This window comes from Patagioenas fasciata, chromosome 1 (genome assembly GCF_037038585.1).
Source record: "Patagioenas fasciata isolate bPatFas1 chromosome 1, bPatFas1.hap1, whole genome shotgun sequence".
Classification (NCBI taxonomy): Eukaryota; Metazoa; Chordata; class Aves; order Columbiformes; family Columbidae; genus Patagioenas; species Patagioenas fasciata.
In genome coordinates, this window is record NC_092520.1 from 133,853,420 (window position 1) to 133,869,286 (window position 15,867).

General features: G+C 41.9%; 1 protein-coding gene across 1 annotated transcript; it reads right to left on the reverse strand.

Moving 5' to 3' along the window:
* Nucleotides 1-974: 974 nt before the first annotated feature.
* Nucleotides 975-9,141, reverse strand: LOC136105222 (C-type lectin domain family 2 member L-like). Its single transcript, XM_065844869.2, has 5 exons — nt 8,942-9,141; nt 7,780-7,863; nt 6,931-7,115; nt 5,711-5,811; nt 975-4,133 (listed from the first exon to the last, which is right to left on the reverse strand). Exons 1-5 carry the CDS (start codon nt 8,967-8,969, stop codon nt 4,016-4,018), a joined length of 516 nt encoding a protein of 171 aa, XP_065700941.1. The 5' UTR covers nt 8,970-9,141; the 3' UTR covers nt 975-4,015.
* Between the last annotated feature and the right edge of the window lie 6,726 nt (nt 9,142-15,867).

Genomic DNA, 15,867 nt, shown 5'->3' on the forward strand with positions numbered 1-15,867 from the left:
AGAGGTGTCTGCCTCCAGCCTTGTCCCATCTCCTGGATGGGACATCTGAGTCCTACCTACATGACGGGTCAGAAAATTCAACTGGTAACTGAAATAACTTTTTATTTAAGTAAAGTTTCAAACACCTCTGATGCAAAAGTGGATACTCAAAAAGCTCAAAAGTTAGTCCCCTTTCTGAACTTCGAATCTCTAGTCTCGTATTCTCAGACTTGTGGGGCAAAGCATCTGAGGCACTCTCACACCTACATACTGCTGTCCTGCAAAGGTGTAAAATCTACTTCTCTATGCTTACAGACAGAGTTGTTCAAGTAAATTTTCATTTTAAGCACCACAATTCGATTTCAGGTAGAACCTTTTCACGTGAGCTCTTGGTGCAAAGTGCCACAGCCTTAACATGCACATGACTGCAGCTGTGGAACAAAACGTTCACGAGCAACATCGTAACACGAAGCAACAGCCCTTCCCACCTCACTTAATTATGGACAGACAGCAGTGCCAGGAAGGTAGTACATTTGTCTAAGTGAAAGTTGTAAAGGTGTAGAGAACTTCCACAGAAAGAGACACCAACCACGTGATGAAGCCTGCTGCATTACACAGGCACAGCACAATGGCTCTTCAGAAGGACTCTGGGCCGACGGACTAAAAAGTGAACCATGCCTTCATTGTGTCTGACTTCCTTTCAAATGAAAAAACAACACAGATTTACCCTGCAAAATGCAGCATCAGCAGCTAAAGCCTCGCTGGAAAGACTGCTGTTATTCTCATGTTAAAAAACACCACCACCACCATCACAACAAAAAATCCCCCAAACTCAGTGCAGCACATGTGTAGGGAAGAGAACTGATTTGTTGATTCTTGACAGAGAAGCAAAGGCACGAAAAGTTTGAAGTAAATAAGATATATTATAGATCTAGACAGATAGGTGCCTCTATATTTTTTTGTATACAGATATATTCCTCACTGAGAAAATGCAACTTCAGGGTACTTGAAGCATACTGTTATCCATGCATTGGAGACAATTGCTGAATTGCTGTTTTTATGGCAGGGGTTTCTTGAGCCATGCTGAATTTAACAACTCAAACTCCTGAGCTGGTTTCTCTGAAATTGGTTATGGTGTTTAGGTTTCAACAATATTCATGAAACACACAATATCTGAGCATTCTCGCTATTACTAATGCAATTAAACATGTTTTTGCAGTGCGTTACTGAAGCTCTTACCTACATTTTAAGCAGTCATTAAATCTTGAGTAATTTCACCAGTTCAAAAAAATAAACAAAAATTTGCCATTGAAGCAAAGTACTTAATTAAGCTCCACTCTGAGTAAAGCATTTGCAGCTTGACCCTTCATTTCTTAGCTTGACAAACTTTGGATACTAAATATACCAAAACTAATCACACCCATTAAGAAACAAATCACAAAAAGAGCTTTGATTATAACCTACTGTGCTCAGAGTTTCTTTAAAACTTCCTTTAAGGACCAAAATTTCCCATTTTTGGACTCTATCCATAGAAGATACTGGTGGAAAAGAAGTAAGAGCAATGTTATTTTGTAGTTAGGAAACATTTGGGTAAATCAGGTCATTAAGATAAGCTAAGACACAACATGGTACGTGAGTACTCCTTAGCACTTACAATTTCTACTAAATTTGTGAAATGTACCTCTAGTAGGCCTCTAATGCAAATACGCAGAAAATTCTGCAAGAGTAAACTGCAGAAAATTCTGCAAGAGTAAACTGCAGAAAATTGCACATTTCCCACCAAAGTTACTGTACTGTGTTTCACTATATGCATTTCAGCATTTCCAGAAAAGTACTTGAGCATTTCAGTTAAATGCTTCTGTTAAAAGTCTGACACATTTTGAAGTGGAAAAATCTGTTAAAAGCGTCAGAAAGTGAAATGCATTCATTTTATGGGTCAAATGTCTTATGTCAACCCCAACATTATTATTAAAGGTCTTTTTATATTAAAAACCTGAAAATATTATTTTGCTTCAGTCTGGTGATTTTGTTTTCCCAAGTGGTCCCGGAGCTGAAAAACACCTTTAACGGCACAATATTAAGACACAAACCACTGTAATGCAGAGGCTCTGTAAAGATATTTATTGAGTATCTTTTCAGGACTACTGCACATGCCATATCCTTCAGGGCTAGTTAATTTTAAAACATTGCAGAATAACCTCTCCCCACTAGTTACATATAAATTAACACATAGATTATCTGGTTATTCAAACTGTAGAGTCCTCTTACTGTGCCAATAAAGAATACAAGCAATTTAAAAAAGTGTAGTTCAGTAAGATTAGTGATCATATATAAATAAACATCTTAAAGTAATAAGTTGTTAACAGTATCTATACTGCACCATCCTGTTACAATGAAGTTCTGTTGTCACAGAAATTAACAAAAGCATAAACAAGACACTGAACAAAACCAGACAGTAATTAACTTTGCATAAAAACACAGTGAAGACAAAAATAATTACAAATAGAACAAAAGGCCCAATGAACCAACAACACTCTAAATAACCTGTCAAACATGGTGCAATTTTAAATTCTTAAAAAATGAGAAAACACAATTACCTTCCCTTCCCTGAAACTACAGTGCACTCTAGCGGCTATTCCAAAAACAGTTCCACTTGTTCCTTCAAGTCCCAAAGTCCATAGTCCTCCCTACAGAATCATAGAATCATTTTGGTTGGAAAAGACCCTTAACACCATTGAGTCCAACTGTAAACCTAAGACTGCCAAGTTCACCACTAAACTGTGTCTGTAAGGGGCACATCTACATGTTTTTCTAATACCTGCATATAGCATCTTGATCATGAGAAAACCAATTTTATAGATTTTATTCCAAACAGGGAAGTATTTTGCCCTGCTATACATGCAAGTTCCCCATTCTTCCTTTTCTAGAAACCCGACAGGAACAGTCCCTCCAGGAAAATTAGCTGTTTTGCTTCCTCTGGGTCAAACATAATTTTTAACCGTCAGGGTATCTGCTAGACATGAGTGGACAGAGTTCAGCGGGACTGCGCCCCAATGCTGTTCAGGCCCACAGCACTTGAACAGCATCAGGTGTTGCTGCTGAACATGATATGCACTCACAGAACAAGACACTGATTGTCCATTCAGAAATGTATTGCTTGCTTGGAAGCCCCACACTCCAGTTGGCACAGGACATGAGGAAAACATCCTTTGCTATCAATTTTCTTATTCTCTGTTCATGATTTTGCCTATTTGCACTGAGGATTATTTCCAACTTTACAACATAAATGCCTGCAGCTTCACTATTACTTCTTCAGTTCGAACTCTTTTTTTCTCCAACAGTGCATAGTAAACAAATATTCTGCCTATTCTGACTTTTTTTTGGTAAGGTAAGTGCTGTGCAAAGGAGAACTTCAGGTACAGTGCAGCTACACAAATCCCAATGATAATACTGTCAAGCTAATTTAACAAGATTAATGTAAAATAATAGTAACAAAACAGCGAATGCAAACACATAGTCACACAAGTTCCCATCAAACCAGGAGTGTGAAATCTGCAATGATCTCTTCTAAAACAACAGTGCTCATTTCTGCATCAGCCCTGTGCCTAAGAGGCACTGGCAGACCTTTCAGGCAGACCCACTTCACAACTCATCTCTACACACAGAGCTTGGCTGAGGGAAAAGCAGAATGAATACCTCCAACTGCACACCAAAAAGAAAAAAAAAGAGCAGTCGCTCAGGATCCCACAAGAGAAGAGTTAATGGAAGAAATACTGATGACACAATGAAAATACCCCTACAGGCTGAGCAGTAGCTAGAAAAATGGGGCAAGGAAATGACTCATCAAGATGTTGAAGCAAGCCTTTTAAATATCTTTAAAAAACAGAGGGTTCCTCCATGGGTAGAGAATTCTGGCTACCAGAAAAGTCAATCGCCTCCAGGCAGGAGCCGTGTTCCCAGGTCCCAGAGCATGGACACGGCCTGTGTAGACATCATATCAGAGCACTACCTGTCAGGATTGGTGGCTTCTCCACTTTTATCTTGCTAAGCTGCTATTCAAGCTACAGACCCACTTCCTGGTTAGATAACATCCAGAGGCAGAGACTCCTTTTGACTCAAGATAGGCACAGTTTCCAGAGCCTTTTACTTCAATCCTGCAAGGGAGAATGAAAGACACAGTTACTTTGACACCCACAAGTAAATAATGCAAAAGAGCAAAGGAACTACAGAGATCGTGAGTTCTCTTTGTACGAAGCCTGATTTACCAAAGGCGAGGCATCACAGGGGGATGATAGCTTGTGCCTTGAAGAGAACACCACAAAGATCATATTTTTTTTTCATGGGACCTGGGCCCCAGAATACAAAATCTAGGACTTGTAGTACTCCTACACCTTGTCTAGTGGTCGCTTAATGTGAAACATATCATTAGAGCAGAGACTGGAATGCAGGTTTGCCCTTCTCAAGGATGCTGTGCTATCAAGTCTGGTTCCACCTTTGACCTCCACATCCTTCTATATAGCTAAAATGTTCCAGCAGAAGCTGTGAACAAATGCATCTCTCATTTCCCTCTTCCTCGGAACAAAACACGGCACTATGGTTAAGGGGGTGGCGGAAAACAGGAAGCAAACCTCAGTTTTCACAACGTAGGTGTCCCTGTGTCTCCTTCACCAACTGCATTTTCAAACAAAGTATTACAGTGTTCTGTGACTAGTCCAACCAGACTAGTATGGCCTCCATAAAACCCAAGGGTCCAATCCCCACCAATGTTAACATGACTCTAATAGCAAGTCAGCTTAGACATCAAGGTGTTTGCCCTTCTAACAACAGGAGGGACAGTCAGAAGCACACACAGAGGCAGAAGTCTAAGAATGTGAAGAACTTCATCCCTGAAAATGAAAGCATCAGTGGATGTTTGTATCACAGGCAGGGGATAAGCAAGAGTGGGAAGGACTGGAGTTTTCAACTTGACATGCCTACGTGCTGTGCACATCTCATATTAAATGTGTAAGGTCTTTATCAGATCAAGCCTTCAAGTCTTGGAGATGAACTGAATATAGTCACGTACCACTAGTAATGTCACAAAACTAAGAGTATTTAAATTTTCCACTTCTTAAGTTAATTTCAGACTTGTGAAATCTTAGTGCTCAATGCTTAACTCAATGCTTATTACCAATTCTACCAACTCCTGCTCCACACCTGATACCGGGAGGATAGAACACATGGCCATGATCACAGAGCAGCTCATGTAACATAAATTCACACCTTCACTTCTCCCTCAGCAGCCTTTTTTGTAGGTACATGTCGTAAGTAGTATGAAAACATCTCTCAGAAACCTCCCAAATATCTTTGCTATAAACCTCATGCAGTTTGCATGCAGGTTTTCAGTTTTGCAAAACATATTCTATAATGAAGAATTTGTGTATTTTTACTCTTCCATTCTCCCACCTTTGCTTTGGTATCTTGATTTAACTTTCACTTTTCTATACTGTCTGTTACAATGAGCTCCCATCTCATGTTGCTTCTGAAACCAGCATTACAAATTTATCTTCTAACTCTCATCCGTCACAGTTTTAACAACGCTATGTGAAATTATTGTATTCCATGCTCTTTACATAGTCATTCAACATCATTACAGATATTTCTTTCAAGTCACTGTGTGTATCTGTATTAGTTATTCTCCTACTTCCCTATAATCTAGTACCACCAGCAAAACCCCTCAACATTGACTTACAGTTTATTGTCTAATGCTTTCCCATTTACCCAAAAGAACTCTTCATTCCTTCTACAGAGTCCAATCCATGGGTCTTGCTTTGTTATCTTCATCATAAAACTCTGTAGGATAAACACATATGAGAAAATTAGTTTTGCATGTTCAGTCCAATTATCAAACTACAAAGTCATTGATTCAGGGCTAGAAAGCAGAACAATGTTCTTCCCTTTCTCCTGGAAGAAACAATATTAAAGATTAAACCTACAGAGTACTGCAGCATCTGGATCTTGTGTGATCCATATAACTGAAAGAGAATTTACAACTTGATCAGAAATCAAACGGATTAATTTTGAGACAGGACCCCTGCAGCATTCAGATAGTGTAAGTGAGAGAAATGTCAACTGTGAGAATCCAAGTATACTACTCAATATTAAGAAGTGCTATGGAAGTGCAAATGCATCATTTTACTCTCTCTCCACAAGGAAGTCTTTCAAGAATGATGAACACATTTGCAGATAATACATTTCTCCATTGCTGGCATGTCTTTATGATATTGAGTTTTTATTATCAGCCAGCATGGATTTGTGGAAGACACGTTTGAGGTTAGTTAAGGAAGGTCCTTACCCCAGTGTGTGCCACAGAATTGACATCTGCACTCAGTATGCCCATTATACTGGTATCTGTGATAGGGCTGACTGACTTAGAAAGAGGCTGTTTTAAATATCAAGGTCTGCTATCAAGGTCCATAAAAGATATGGAAGAATACATTCTCCTAGGTCTTAGTCCTACATGCAATTTTTCCTGACGTTGTACAGAAAAAAACGTGATCTAGGCTGTGGTTAGGTTATCTCCTAACTCCAAATGTCAAGACTAACATATCTACCAACCTGGTTGTCATTAACCTATCTTGTTAAGAGAACAGTTGTCTAATTAAAGATAAATGAGATGCAACAGTGTTCACCCTAATAGTTACCTTCCATTTGAGTTTTTATCGCTGTGAGCAGCACCAAATTTAACTGAGATAAGCCTCAGGCATTTTCTAAAACATCAGCTGCTAAACCTGATGTTTGCTGTTTGCAAGGAGAGGAGGCATGTGGCTTCTGCAAACTGTGACTCGTCATGGTCTCTGCATCAGCTTTCAAACTGTTCAGCTTAAGAGGCTAGAAGAACACACTGGTTCATTGTGCAGCTTCCTTAGAAGCAAGATGGGCTGAAACAAGACCTCTTTTTTGTTCCCTTACCAGTTCCTGATGATTTTCTATCACCAAGAGGGAGGCATTGTGCAAAGCACAGAAGCTCTGACTGGAGTTCCAGTTGTCTTCACTCTCTGAGAGGTAGTAGCATCTCCTCTGGAAATACAGCCAACCTGATGGACAGAGTTCCAGGGAACGACAGATAGGAAAGTCTTTGGCTGAAGAACGGTTTACTGTGAAAAGACAAAAAAAAAGCTACCTATTTCTTCCAATTGGAAAAGGTCTCTGGAGCTTTTTAACTTGCTCTCTGACTGCACCATCTAATCTCATCTAAGTGTAACCAGAAGAAAGTATTGTTGGAAACTAATTACACACACTGGTTCCTGCACCCTTATGGTTGCTGACACACCTTTCAAATGATGATCAGGGGCAGGTTAATAGAAGTAGCTGACAAGGTGATAATAACATATCCTCCAAAAACTCTTCTACAGCTCAAGTGTTAATGACAACTATGGTTTTTGGAAGTGTTGCTTCCCTGCAGATGAACTAATAGCTTTGTGTATTATAGTGTCATTTTTTGAGGAATACAGATTGGTTGCAAAGAAGAGTCTTCCATTTGTTATTTGTCTTACTGCACTTGGATTAATACCAACAGTGAGGTTATAAACTTGAATGCCAGAAGTACACTAAGACTGAACTGAGCACTCCCTAACTGCAACTAGTGGAATAACTTCTTCAGCACTGCAATTTTAAACAATATGCCATGAGGCATCTAACTTAGAGATAAGGTGAGTTCTGAATAAACCTTTTATGGTTTTGAGGGACTTTTGACAACCTAAAACTCTGGTAATTTCTAAGCCCAATTATATTTTCTTTTAAAATTATTTACACACTTACCAAACTGAATGCACAAAATCAAAATGACAGCAGCAGTAAGGACTCCAGCAACACTTCGCCAGAACCAGATATTTGACAATAGACCTGGAAAAAGAAGAGTCATTAATTTAAAATAAAATCAGTTGAAAAAGGAGTAGAGCCCGGCCTCCATGAAGCTGTTCCAAAAAAAAGTCACTCACCACAGAGCTGAAGACTAGGAAGTGTGTGACGTGTAGTTCGTCATCTCAAAGCTACTTAGCTAACAAGAACTGTGAATTACTCTGGATTTTAATTACATCATTCAGAACTTAACCTAATAGTGAGGTACTTCCCAGCACTCCAAAGTGATTGAAAGAAATGTGCAGATCTGAGGCTGACTTGATACCTGAACATGGCATGGATAAGAAAAATGAGACAAGTCAACAGCTCTGAAGCCCAAAACTCCTGAGGAACACGCAGCCTTATCCCACAGTAGAACTTTTTCAAACTGAAATCTCCTTCTCTTCACATCTCCCTTCCCTCTCACTGGTGGTCACTCTGCTGCCAGCACAGGAGTCTGCCACGCAGCCTCCCACCTGGGTGAAGCGCCAGAGCACACAGGTGGGGTTATGAAGCCTCCACGCACACCGTGAGCCCCACGGGATCATGGCATGGGGCTGATTCTCAGCCGGCTCCACGCATGCTGCAGTCCACACAATGCCCGGCACCTCCCGGGGCATTTCTCGGGTGGGTCTTGCAGCTCAGAGCCAGGAGCCCTCCGCCTCCCCGCCGGCCCAGGGCTGCCTGGAATGGCTGGAGCCCCTCGACGGTGGGACCTCCACCGGCTCGGCCCCGCCCGCCGGGCGGACACTCGGAGCTGTGCCCCGGCTAGGGGGGTTTCCAGCGGTCCGGTGGCTCCCAGGACACAGTAGGGCAGCAGTTGCCGCGCCCAACCCCATGGCCCCACACTTGGGCCGGGCGGAGCGGGCGGCGGTCCTGTCTCGGGGCCGGCGGCTGCACGGCGTCTCAGCTCCCGATGGAGCGCCCGCTCTCGGCTCCTTTCTCCAGCGGAGTCTCCTGGCTCCCCGCCCGGGTGAAGCCATGGGAGGCCCCGCGGCGTCCCTCTCGGCCCCTCTCCCTTTGCCCCTTCACCTATGCGGGGCCCCGTCCCCTGCTCCCAGCTCCGGGGAGCCGCTGCGCTCACCACAGCCGCCGCCCCCTCGACGTTCCATGGATGCGAAACGGCTACCCCGCTGAATGGGGAAATCACGGGGCCGGAACTGCCGGAGCACCCGGCCTCGGATGTGGGGGCAGGGGGGGGCCAGCGGCCGGGATCCGCTTCCCCGGGCATTGGAATCGGCATCGACTCCGGCCCTTGCAGCTGGGGGAGCACGGGGAGGGACCAAACTCCCCCGGGTGCATCGTCACAGTGCGTGGGCTTGGTGCTAACCGTACCGCTTTTTGATAGAAAGAGGAAAGGGGAAATAAATGGTTTAAGAAAAACTTGGCTCCCACCAGCTCCCGCTGTGATTCTTTGACATCAGCAGATTTCAGGACTTGGGAGGAACCTTACATAAAGCCAGATGGCTCTTGCTACTTGACTACTTAAAACTTAATCTCTTTGGAAAACCTGACCAGTGATTTTCGTCACCCAGGAAAGCATAAAGCCTGATGATTCTGACTTGCCAGCTGTGGGGATGAAGATGTAACACAAGTTTTACCACTGCTTCTTAGAGAGGGCCATATATATCAGGAGGGTTGGCATACAGTACAGACATTTTCATCTAGCATGTTATGCACAATAACTACTTTACTTACAACAGGTCTTGACTGTGTTGCATGTTCAAATAGCCAGAAGGACATAACTCTCTTCAAATCAATGTATAGGCTCTGTGTGAAGCTGATGAGGAATTCAGTGACATTTTATCCAAAATAGGCATCTGTACCTGAGCAGAAAACCTTAAACAAAAAACATGAGAATGGAGGGTTACACTTTATACTTTCATTGCAGTCTCTGGTTACTGTCAATGAGCTTGAGCAGTGGTCTGTTGCTTAAAATTATCTCCAGGCATTTATATTTACAGGTAATAAAGAGCCATATAAACTCTATACTTCCATAAATACAAATTTACTTGAGGTCGATTTTAGCCTTTGTCTACAGCAAATGCTCATTAAGTGATGGACTGGGAGAGCTGGACTGGCCAGCATAGCTGGGATGACGCTTGAGAAGAAGCAGAGAAAAGGACAGAGAAGAATCCAAAATATATGTGTGAACAAGGCTTAAAGCACAGTGGCTTCAGGGAAATTAGGGAACTGAAGATTCCCAGGAGAAAGGGAGAGGGAAGAGGTAGTGGGTCCAGACAGCACAAACTGTAGACACCTTAAGAGGTTTTGGGAGATGTGAACCCAGACAGGCAAAGAATGGGAGTGGAGTGTGGAATTAGGACAGCAGGGAGGTTCCAATACCTGTTTCACATAAAGCAGATTTTGCATATGGGGCGACAGTGGAATATTAATGTATGCACAGCTATTGCTCTAGGAACAGGTTATCCAGCATTTATTCACTCTGAAGAACTGGCTCGCTCTCTCACCTTTCATACCTGCCTGTTACTGAGGTAAAAAATAACTTACTGAAGCTTATAACCGCAGAGCAGTCATGGATACTCTTTCACACTTACCCACTAATATAGAAGATACTTCCGATAGTTGCAGGCCATTCTCCAGGATGACAACAAAAAAGTCCTGAGAACCTGGCACATCTCCAGTTGCGAATCATCTGATGCTCCAAAACTGTTATAGTTATAACAACAGATGCTTATAAGCACGATACTTGACCTTTACTTCGTCAGATCAGTTTTGCTAAGACACCTCCAGGCTGAAAAGTAACCAAGCTGCTGCTGCTATCCGACATGTGATTTGACAGGTTCCCACCAGCTTGGCTTAATGCTTCAGTGAGGTAGAGCTGCTGCCGAACCACCTAGAGACTATTTGAGCATTTGCACCAAGTGTTCAGACTGATCTTGGAGGATCTTGTTCATCCACATACCAGAACAGAACACAATGTATAGATGGAGTGCAAGAGGGACATTTGTCCTACCCACATTCAGCTGCTGGCTCTTCTTTCTTGTGCCTTGCCAGCTTGAAGCATATGGGCCTCAGCAAAGGTAAGTCTGCAAATTCCTTTGCATAGGTAACTCCCACAGACATCCCTGGAGATTGCTGGGGTGCTGAGGATAGCTATTTGGAAACGGGATTTTTTTTTTCCAAGAAAAAATGTCTGCCATAAGGCATTGCAAGGGCCATATATTTATTTTTTATCTGCATATTTGATTTTATGAAATGTTCCCACATTTTATAAAATGAAGGTTGAAAAAGAAGATCAGAATTTGTTAAAGGAAAAAGGCGAAAGACAAAAATACCCTCCAAACTGAATCACTGGAAAATTACTTTAAAATATTACCATGATGGGGGGAGAAAATGCAAAAATTCTAAGTATAAAGCATGTCATTTTCCAAAAGAGATTGTTTCCTCTGGAGGAAAAAAAAAAAAAAAAAAAAGGCAGCCCTTGCAATACTAAGAGTCCCATGGGATTGAGTCAAAAAATTACAGCTGGATTGTGTGATGCCACTCCCTGCTCACTGCCACCACAAATAATCTTTGATTACCTTTTATCACCCACTAACATGCTACTTCTAACTTTTTGGAATAATTACGTTCAAGTTATGCAAGGAAAAATCACTGTGTGTCAGAAATTTAGAGGTAGAGGATATACATAGGAAATGTCTGTGCTATGGTTACAGCAGCATACTGCGGAGATGCCCAAGTCTGACTGCCACACCAAGAGCAATCTCGCTGTGATTGCACAGACTGGGGTGGACTAATTTACCCTTCTCTTGGTTGGTTTGTCAGTCCATCTCTATTTCCCTCCTCACTCAATGGAAGAACCATTAGTAAGTTCAAAATCTTCAGGCAGACCTCGAGGCATTTGTACTCCAAACAAGACAAAATAATTTCTGATATTTTGGGGTGCTCTGGAAACTCTAGTAAAGTGTACATACATCAGACAAGTGTTAGTTTCTTAAGGTCCCATGGAACCGGACCAATCCATTTATTAGAAAAGGAGCTGAATTAATGTTACTGTGCATTGTGTTCCTTTTTATAAGTTTTAAAGCTAGTAACCCTCCACTGATCCATTGACAGGTACCTGCCATGCAGCAAAAAACACAGCTTATTTATAATGTTTTGATTGTACACCCCCAAAGCCTCCTGGTTCCAGTATATCTCTGTACCATAGGAATCCTGTCAGTAAATAAAAAGGAGGAAGGTACTGAAAGATTTGCTTTTTGCTTACTATTCCTGAAGTGTATTTTTCATTAGTCCTGTGTTCAACTGAACAAAAATACATTTCTTTCTTGATACTTATACATTTTTTCTATTCTAGTCCCTATTACTTTTTGAGGTGATATATTTTCAGAATGATATTGAGAGGTTCCTGGAATTCCCAAAGTGAAATGGTAAGACTGGAAAGACAAATGCATTTGCTTATCTTTAAGTTGTAAACATTTCTGTTGTATAACATGAAATCAGTCAGATGAGTAAAAAACATATGGGAAATATCCACATTTTAGACAATAAAATGATAGAGAAAGATGAAGGATGAATGTAGCAGAAATAACATTAAACAGTTTATGGGACATAATGCGTGCTTAGTAGTTTTGAACATTAAAAAATAATCTCCTTTATAAGGAGGTATTAGCAGATTTTATTTACTGCAGAAGTTAGTATTCCAGGAGCACTAAGAATTTTATGAAGTGCAGGGCTGAGAATGCTGCATATGTCAGACAACTAGGTCTTTTTCACCAAAAAGCTCAGTCATTCTGCTGCAGAAGTCTTGCAAAACATTATTTTGGATTGTTTTGGACTAGGAGGCACAAAAGCAAGGAATCCAGCTGTATTTGTATTTTTTGTGAGGCTAGTATTCACTAGGATTGTTATTTACTTGTTTATAGCATGTGTGCATTGTTATTATGTAGTAGCAGACACAGTCCCCATCTTCAAGAACTGACAGTCTTAACACTGAAAATGACCTGGGCGAGGACAGAAATAAGTAGGGAGAGTTGGAGTATGGAAGATAAAGCACCAGATCATTATAATGACATGGAAACAATTAACACTACTAAGCTGAATAAAACAGATAAAAATATAAACATAAGCATGACAGGAAGATTAGGGTAGAAAGCTCAGTCGATATAAAGAACTTTATTTGGCTTTATCTATAGAACCTGATGGTCTGGTTCAATACGATAATCAATGATTAGTAGCTGTACTTCCTGTAAATGTTATCTTCCAGGAAAGTACAGAATTTCTTTATAGAAAATATGTGATTCACCATAGAGCAAACATGTTTAACACCTTGAAAAGTCACTCACCATTTGAAGCCTTTGCAGCCACAAACCAAAAAAGATTCAAAAAAAGTCAAATAGTAGTTTTTGCTGGTTGAGTGTGGTGTCATCATGTCCCCTGTATATGCAGCAGGCATCAAAAGTTTCTCCCCAAAATGTCTGCAGGCTGTGCATCTGCACCCGGAAGTTCTTAGAGGCCAGAACTGAAACGAGACTGTGCAGCTACATCATCAGCCAGAGCCCTCCATTGCTTCTACGATCACCTGTGACTTTTGAAGTGGTGTGTCATGCTGATGGGTCTGACAGAGCTACTTGACTCAGTTTCCTGTTTGGCATCCTGTGCCCTTGTCTCACAGCTGCAGTTGCTGGAGCCAAGCACTTTCCATCAAGGGCATGGTCTACTGAAAAAGGTTTCTTTTCCTAATCTGTGTCAGTTTAGCAGCTTTTATTCCCAGCGTTGCCTGCTGTAGTGCTGGGAGGTACTGTAGCAAGAAGTGCTGTCCTCCTCAGTAGACCAAAGCAAGGGAAGGATGTTGTATGAGAAGAGACCTGCATGGGCTAATGGGTCTGCAGAGAGATCAGACAACCTCATGGTGTGACAAGTATGTACTGAAAAGGAAACCAATATGCCATTGATTTATATGAGCATTGTCACTGCTATCTTTCACTATATTCTTTATTGTCCTGTAAGCCTGCTTGCTGTTTTGACAGAGCTAAGGCTAACAGAAACACAGACCTGGTGCGCAGAGTGAGTACTCTTGTGGAGGTGGACTACTTAGTGTTAGCTGGGTTTAAAGAGAACAGTTTTCCATGCCTGGCCTCTGTCTTAATTATTAGCAAAAGTCACGTGGACACTTGTCCTAGCAAAGATTGTCTCCCTCCAGAGAAGTCATTCTATTTTGAAACATCGAAGTGATCACATGCATTGTTAGTAGATAGTCCCATGTGTGCTGATGACTGCTAAATTTTATGCATTATGCACTTCATTAAATTTTTTTTCAAAATAACATGTTGAGCCATGCCTGTGATTTGCTCTTTCAGGGCAACCAGAAGACCAGCTGAAGTACCAATTCGCTTCTGTATTTCCTGGATCCTCGAGCTAGTGGTGATAGTTTATTAGTATCAGCAGTGTTGTGCTTTGACTCCAAATGCTGGAGGCCTTGGTGTAGAAACTGCCAGAATCAGTCAGGTTTTGTACTGGAGAAGCATCAAGGTGAACTGGTGCCAACAGAGAGACATGCAAGTCTGTGCAAGCTGGCAAAGCCCAGCTGTTTAGCCAGTAAGTAGGGTCTCCTATAAGAACGGACAGAAAACCCTGCAGTGTTTGTTCTCCTGAGCATGTCTTTTTGGGGAGAGGTTCCAAAGCCTTGTGTTCCTGCAACAAGGAGCAGGGTAGAGTGTGTGATAGCAGATAATGAAACTCAGTGGACAGCACAGCAATTTCTCATTTTCTCCTGAGATTTGTGTGTTGCTTCCTGTGAAGGTGCTTGGTTTTCCCTAATGGTTTCTTGAATGCAAGATGGCTTGGTCTTTTAAGAGAGGATTCTGTGCAGAAGCTTTGCATTTTGCTTTGCTGTTTGCGGCTGTTGGTGTGATATTTTCCCTGGATCATGCCAAGATGTGGGAGCTCTCAGTTGTTTCTCTCTCCTGCAGGCATGGCCTGGGCTGTCGATGATGGCAGGGCCTCTAGCCCTCTTAGCCTCCTCTGAGGGCTGGCTGCCCTCTGGTGCCCATAGGGAAAAGCACCACAGAATTTTATCGGTAGGAATTGTCCCAGGGAGGGATCATGTCCATTAAAGTGCAGGTGGCTGCAGCAGATTTAACCCATGCGCACAGAAGGAGAGTGAGCACATTAGGCCTGGAGAGCCTGAAGAGCAAGATGGGCCAGAGCCAAGAACAGCCCTGGGCATAATGGCTCACACTGAACACTGCTGCCTTGTTCTGCTGAAACATCTCCTGACTGTAACTGGAGCTTGGAGGCTGGCCCTGAGGTGGGTGCCTGCACCTACACTGTGCACATCTGAAGTTCAGCGAGATTAATTCCCTCAGAGAGTCTGATGCATGTGACCTGGGAGTAACAGACAACTCCAGCTAGTGTAGAGTGTTTCAAATATGGAAATGTGTTTAAAAAACCCCAAACAACTAACAGCCAACAAACACAACACAAACTAAAGGGGCAAGCACTGCCCTTCATAAATTCTGATTCTTTCGTTTGTCTCTGATAAATTTTAACATTAAGATTCATGTCCCAATACCTCTTCCATATTCTTTTGCCTCATTGTGAGGTTGCACATTACATTCTTTTGGAAGTTTTGGTTGGAAATACTTTTGATGACCTCCATCTAAAAAGCATATTAAATATATTCTAGGGACTCCTATATATCTATTCTAGGCTATCCTATGTGGTCTCAGTGTATCAGTGTACTGAGCATAATATTTCCATGTTGTGTTTTTTTCCTGATTAACTGACTGAGAACAAGACATAACACCCTGTAAAGCTATAACATATGAGGTCCATTGTCCTCTCTCATAACCATAATCCTCAAGCTAAAAGTACAAGTTCTATTCACACCTCATTTGAAAACAAAAGCTTTGAGTTCCTTTAATCACGTAAAAAGGCCAAGTTATTTTTTCATTTGTCATGGAGTAAGAGAGCACCAGGGAATGTGACACAGCTAAGCTGAATCCACCACGCAGACCAATGGAGGAACAATCCATCAAGGAAAAT

Excerpts from the sequence above, each read along its gene's own strand:
- LOC136105222 (XM_065844869.2), bottom strand. The coding sequence starts at position 8,969 with ATGGAACGTCGAGGGGGCGGCGGCTGTG. Across the intron at positions 5,812-6,930 it reads TAGAAAATCATCAGGAACTG|AGTTTTATGATGAAGATAAC; the intron begins GTAAGGGAACAA and ends TTTATCCTACAG. Across the intron at positions 4,134-5,710 it reads AAAGCATTAGACAATAAACT|GATTGAAGTAAAAGGCTCTG; the intron begins GTAAGTCAATGT and ends TCTCCCTTGCAG.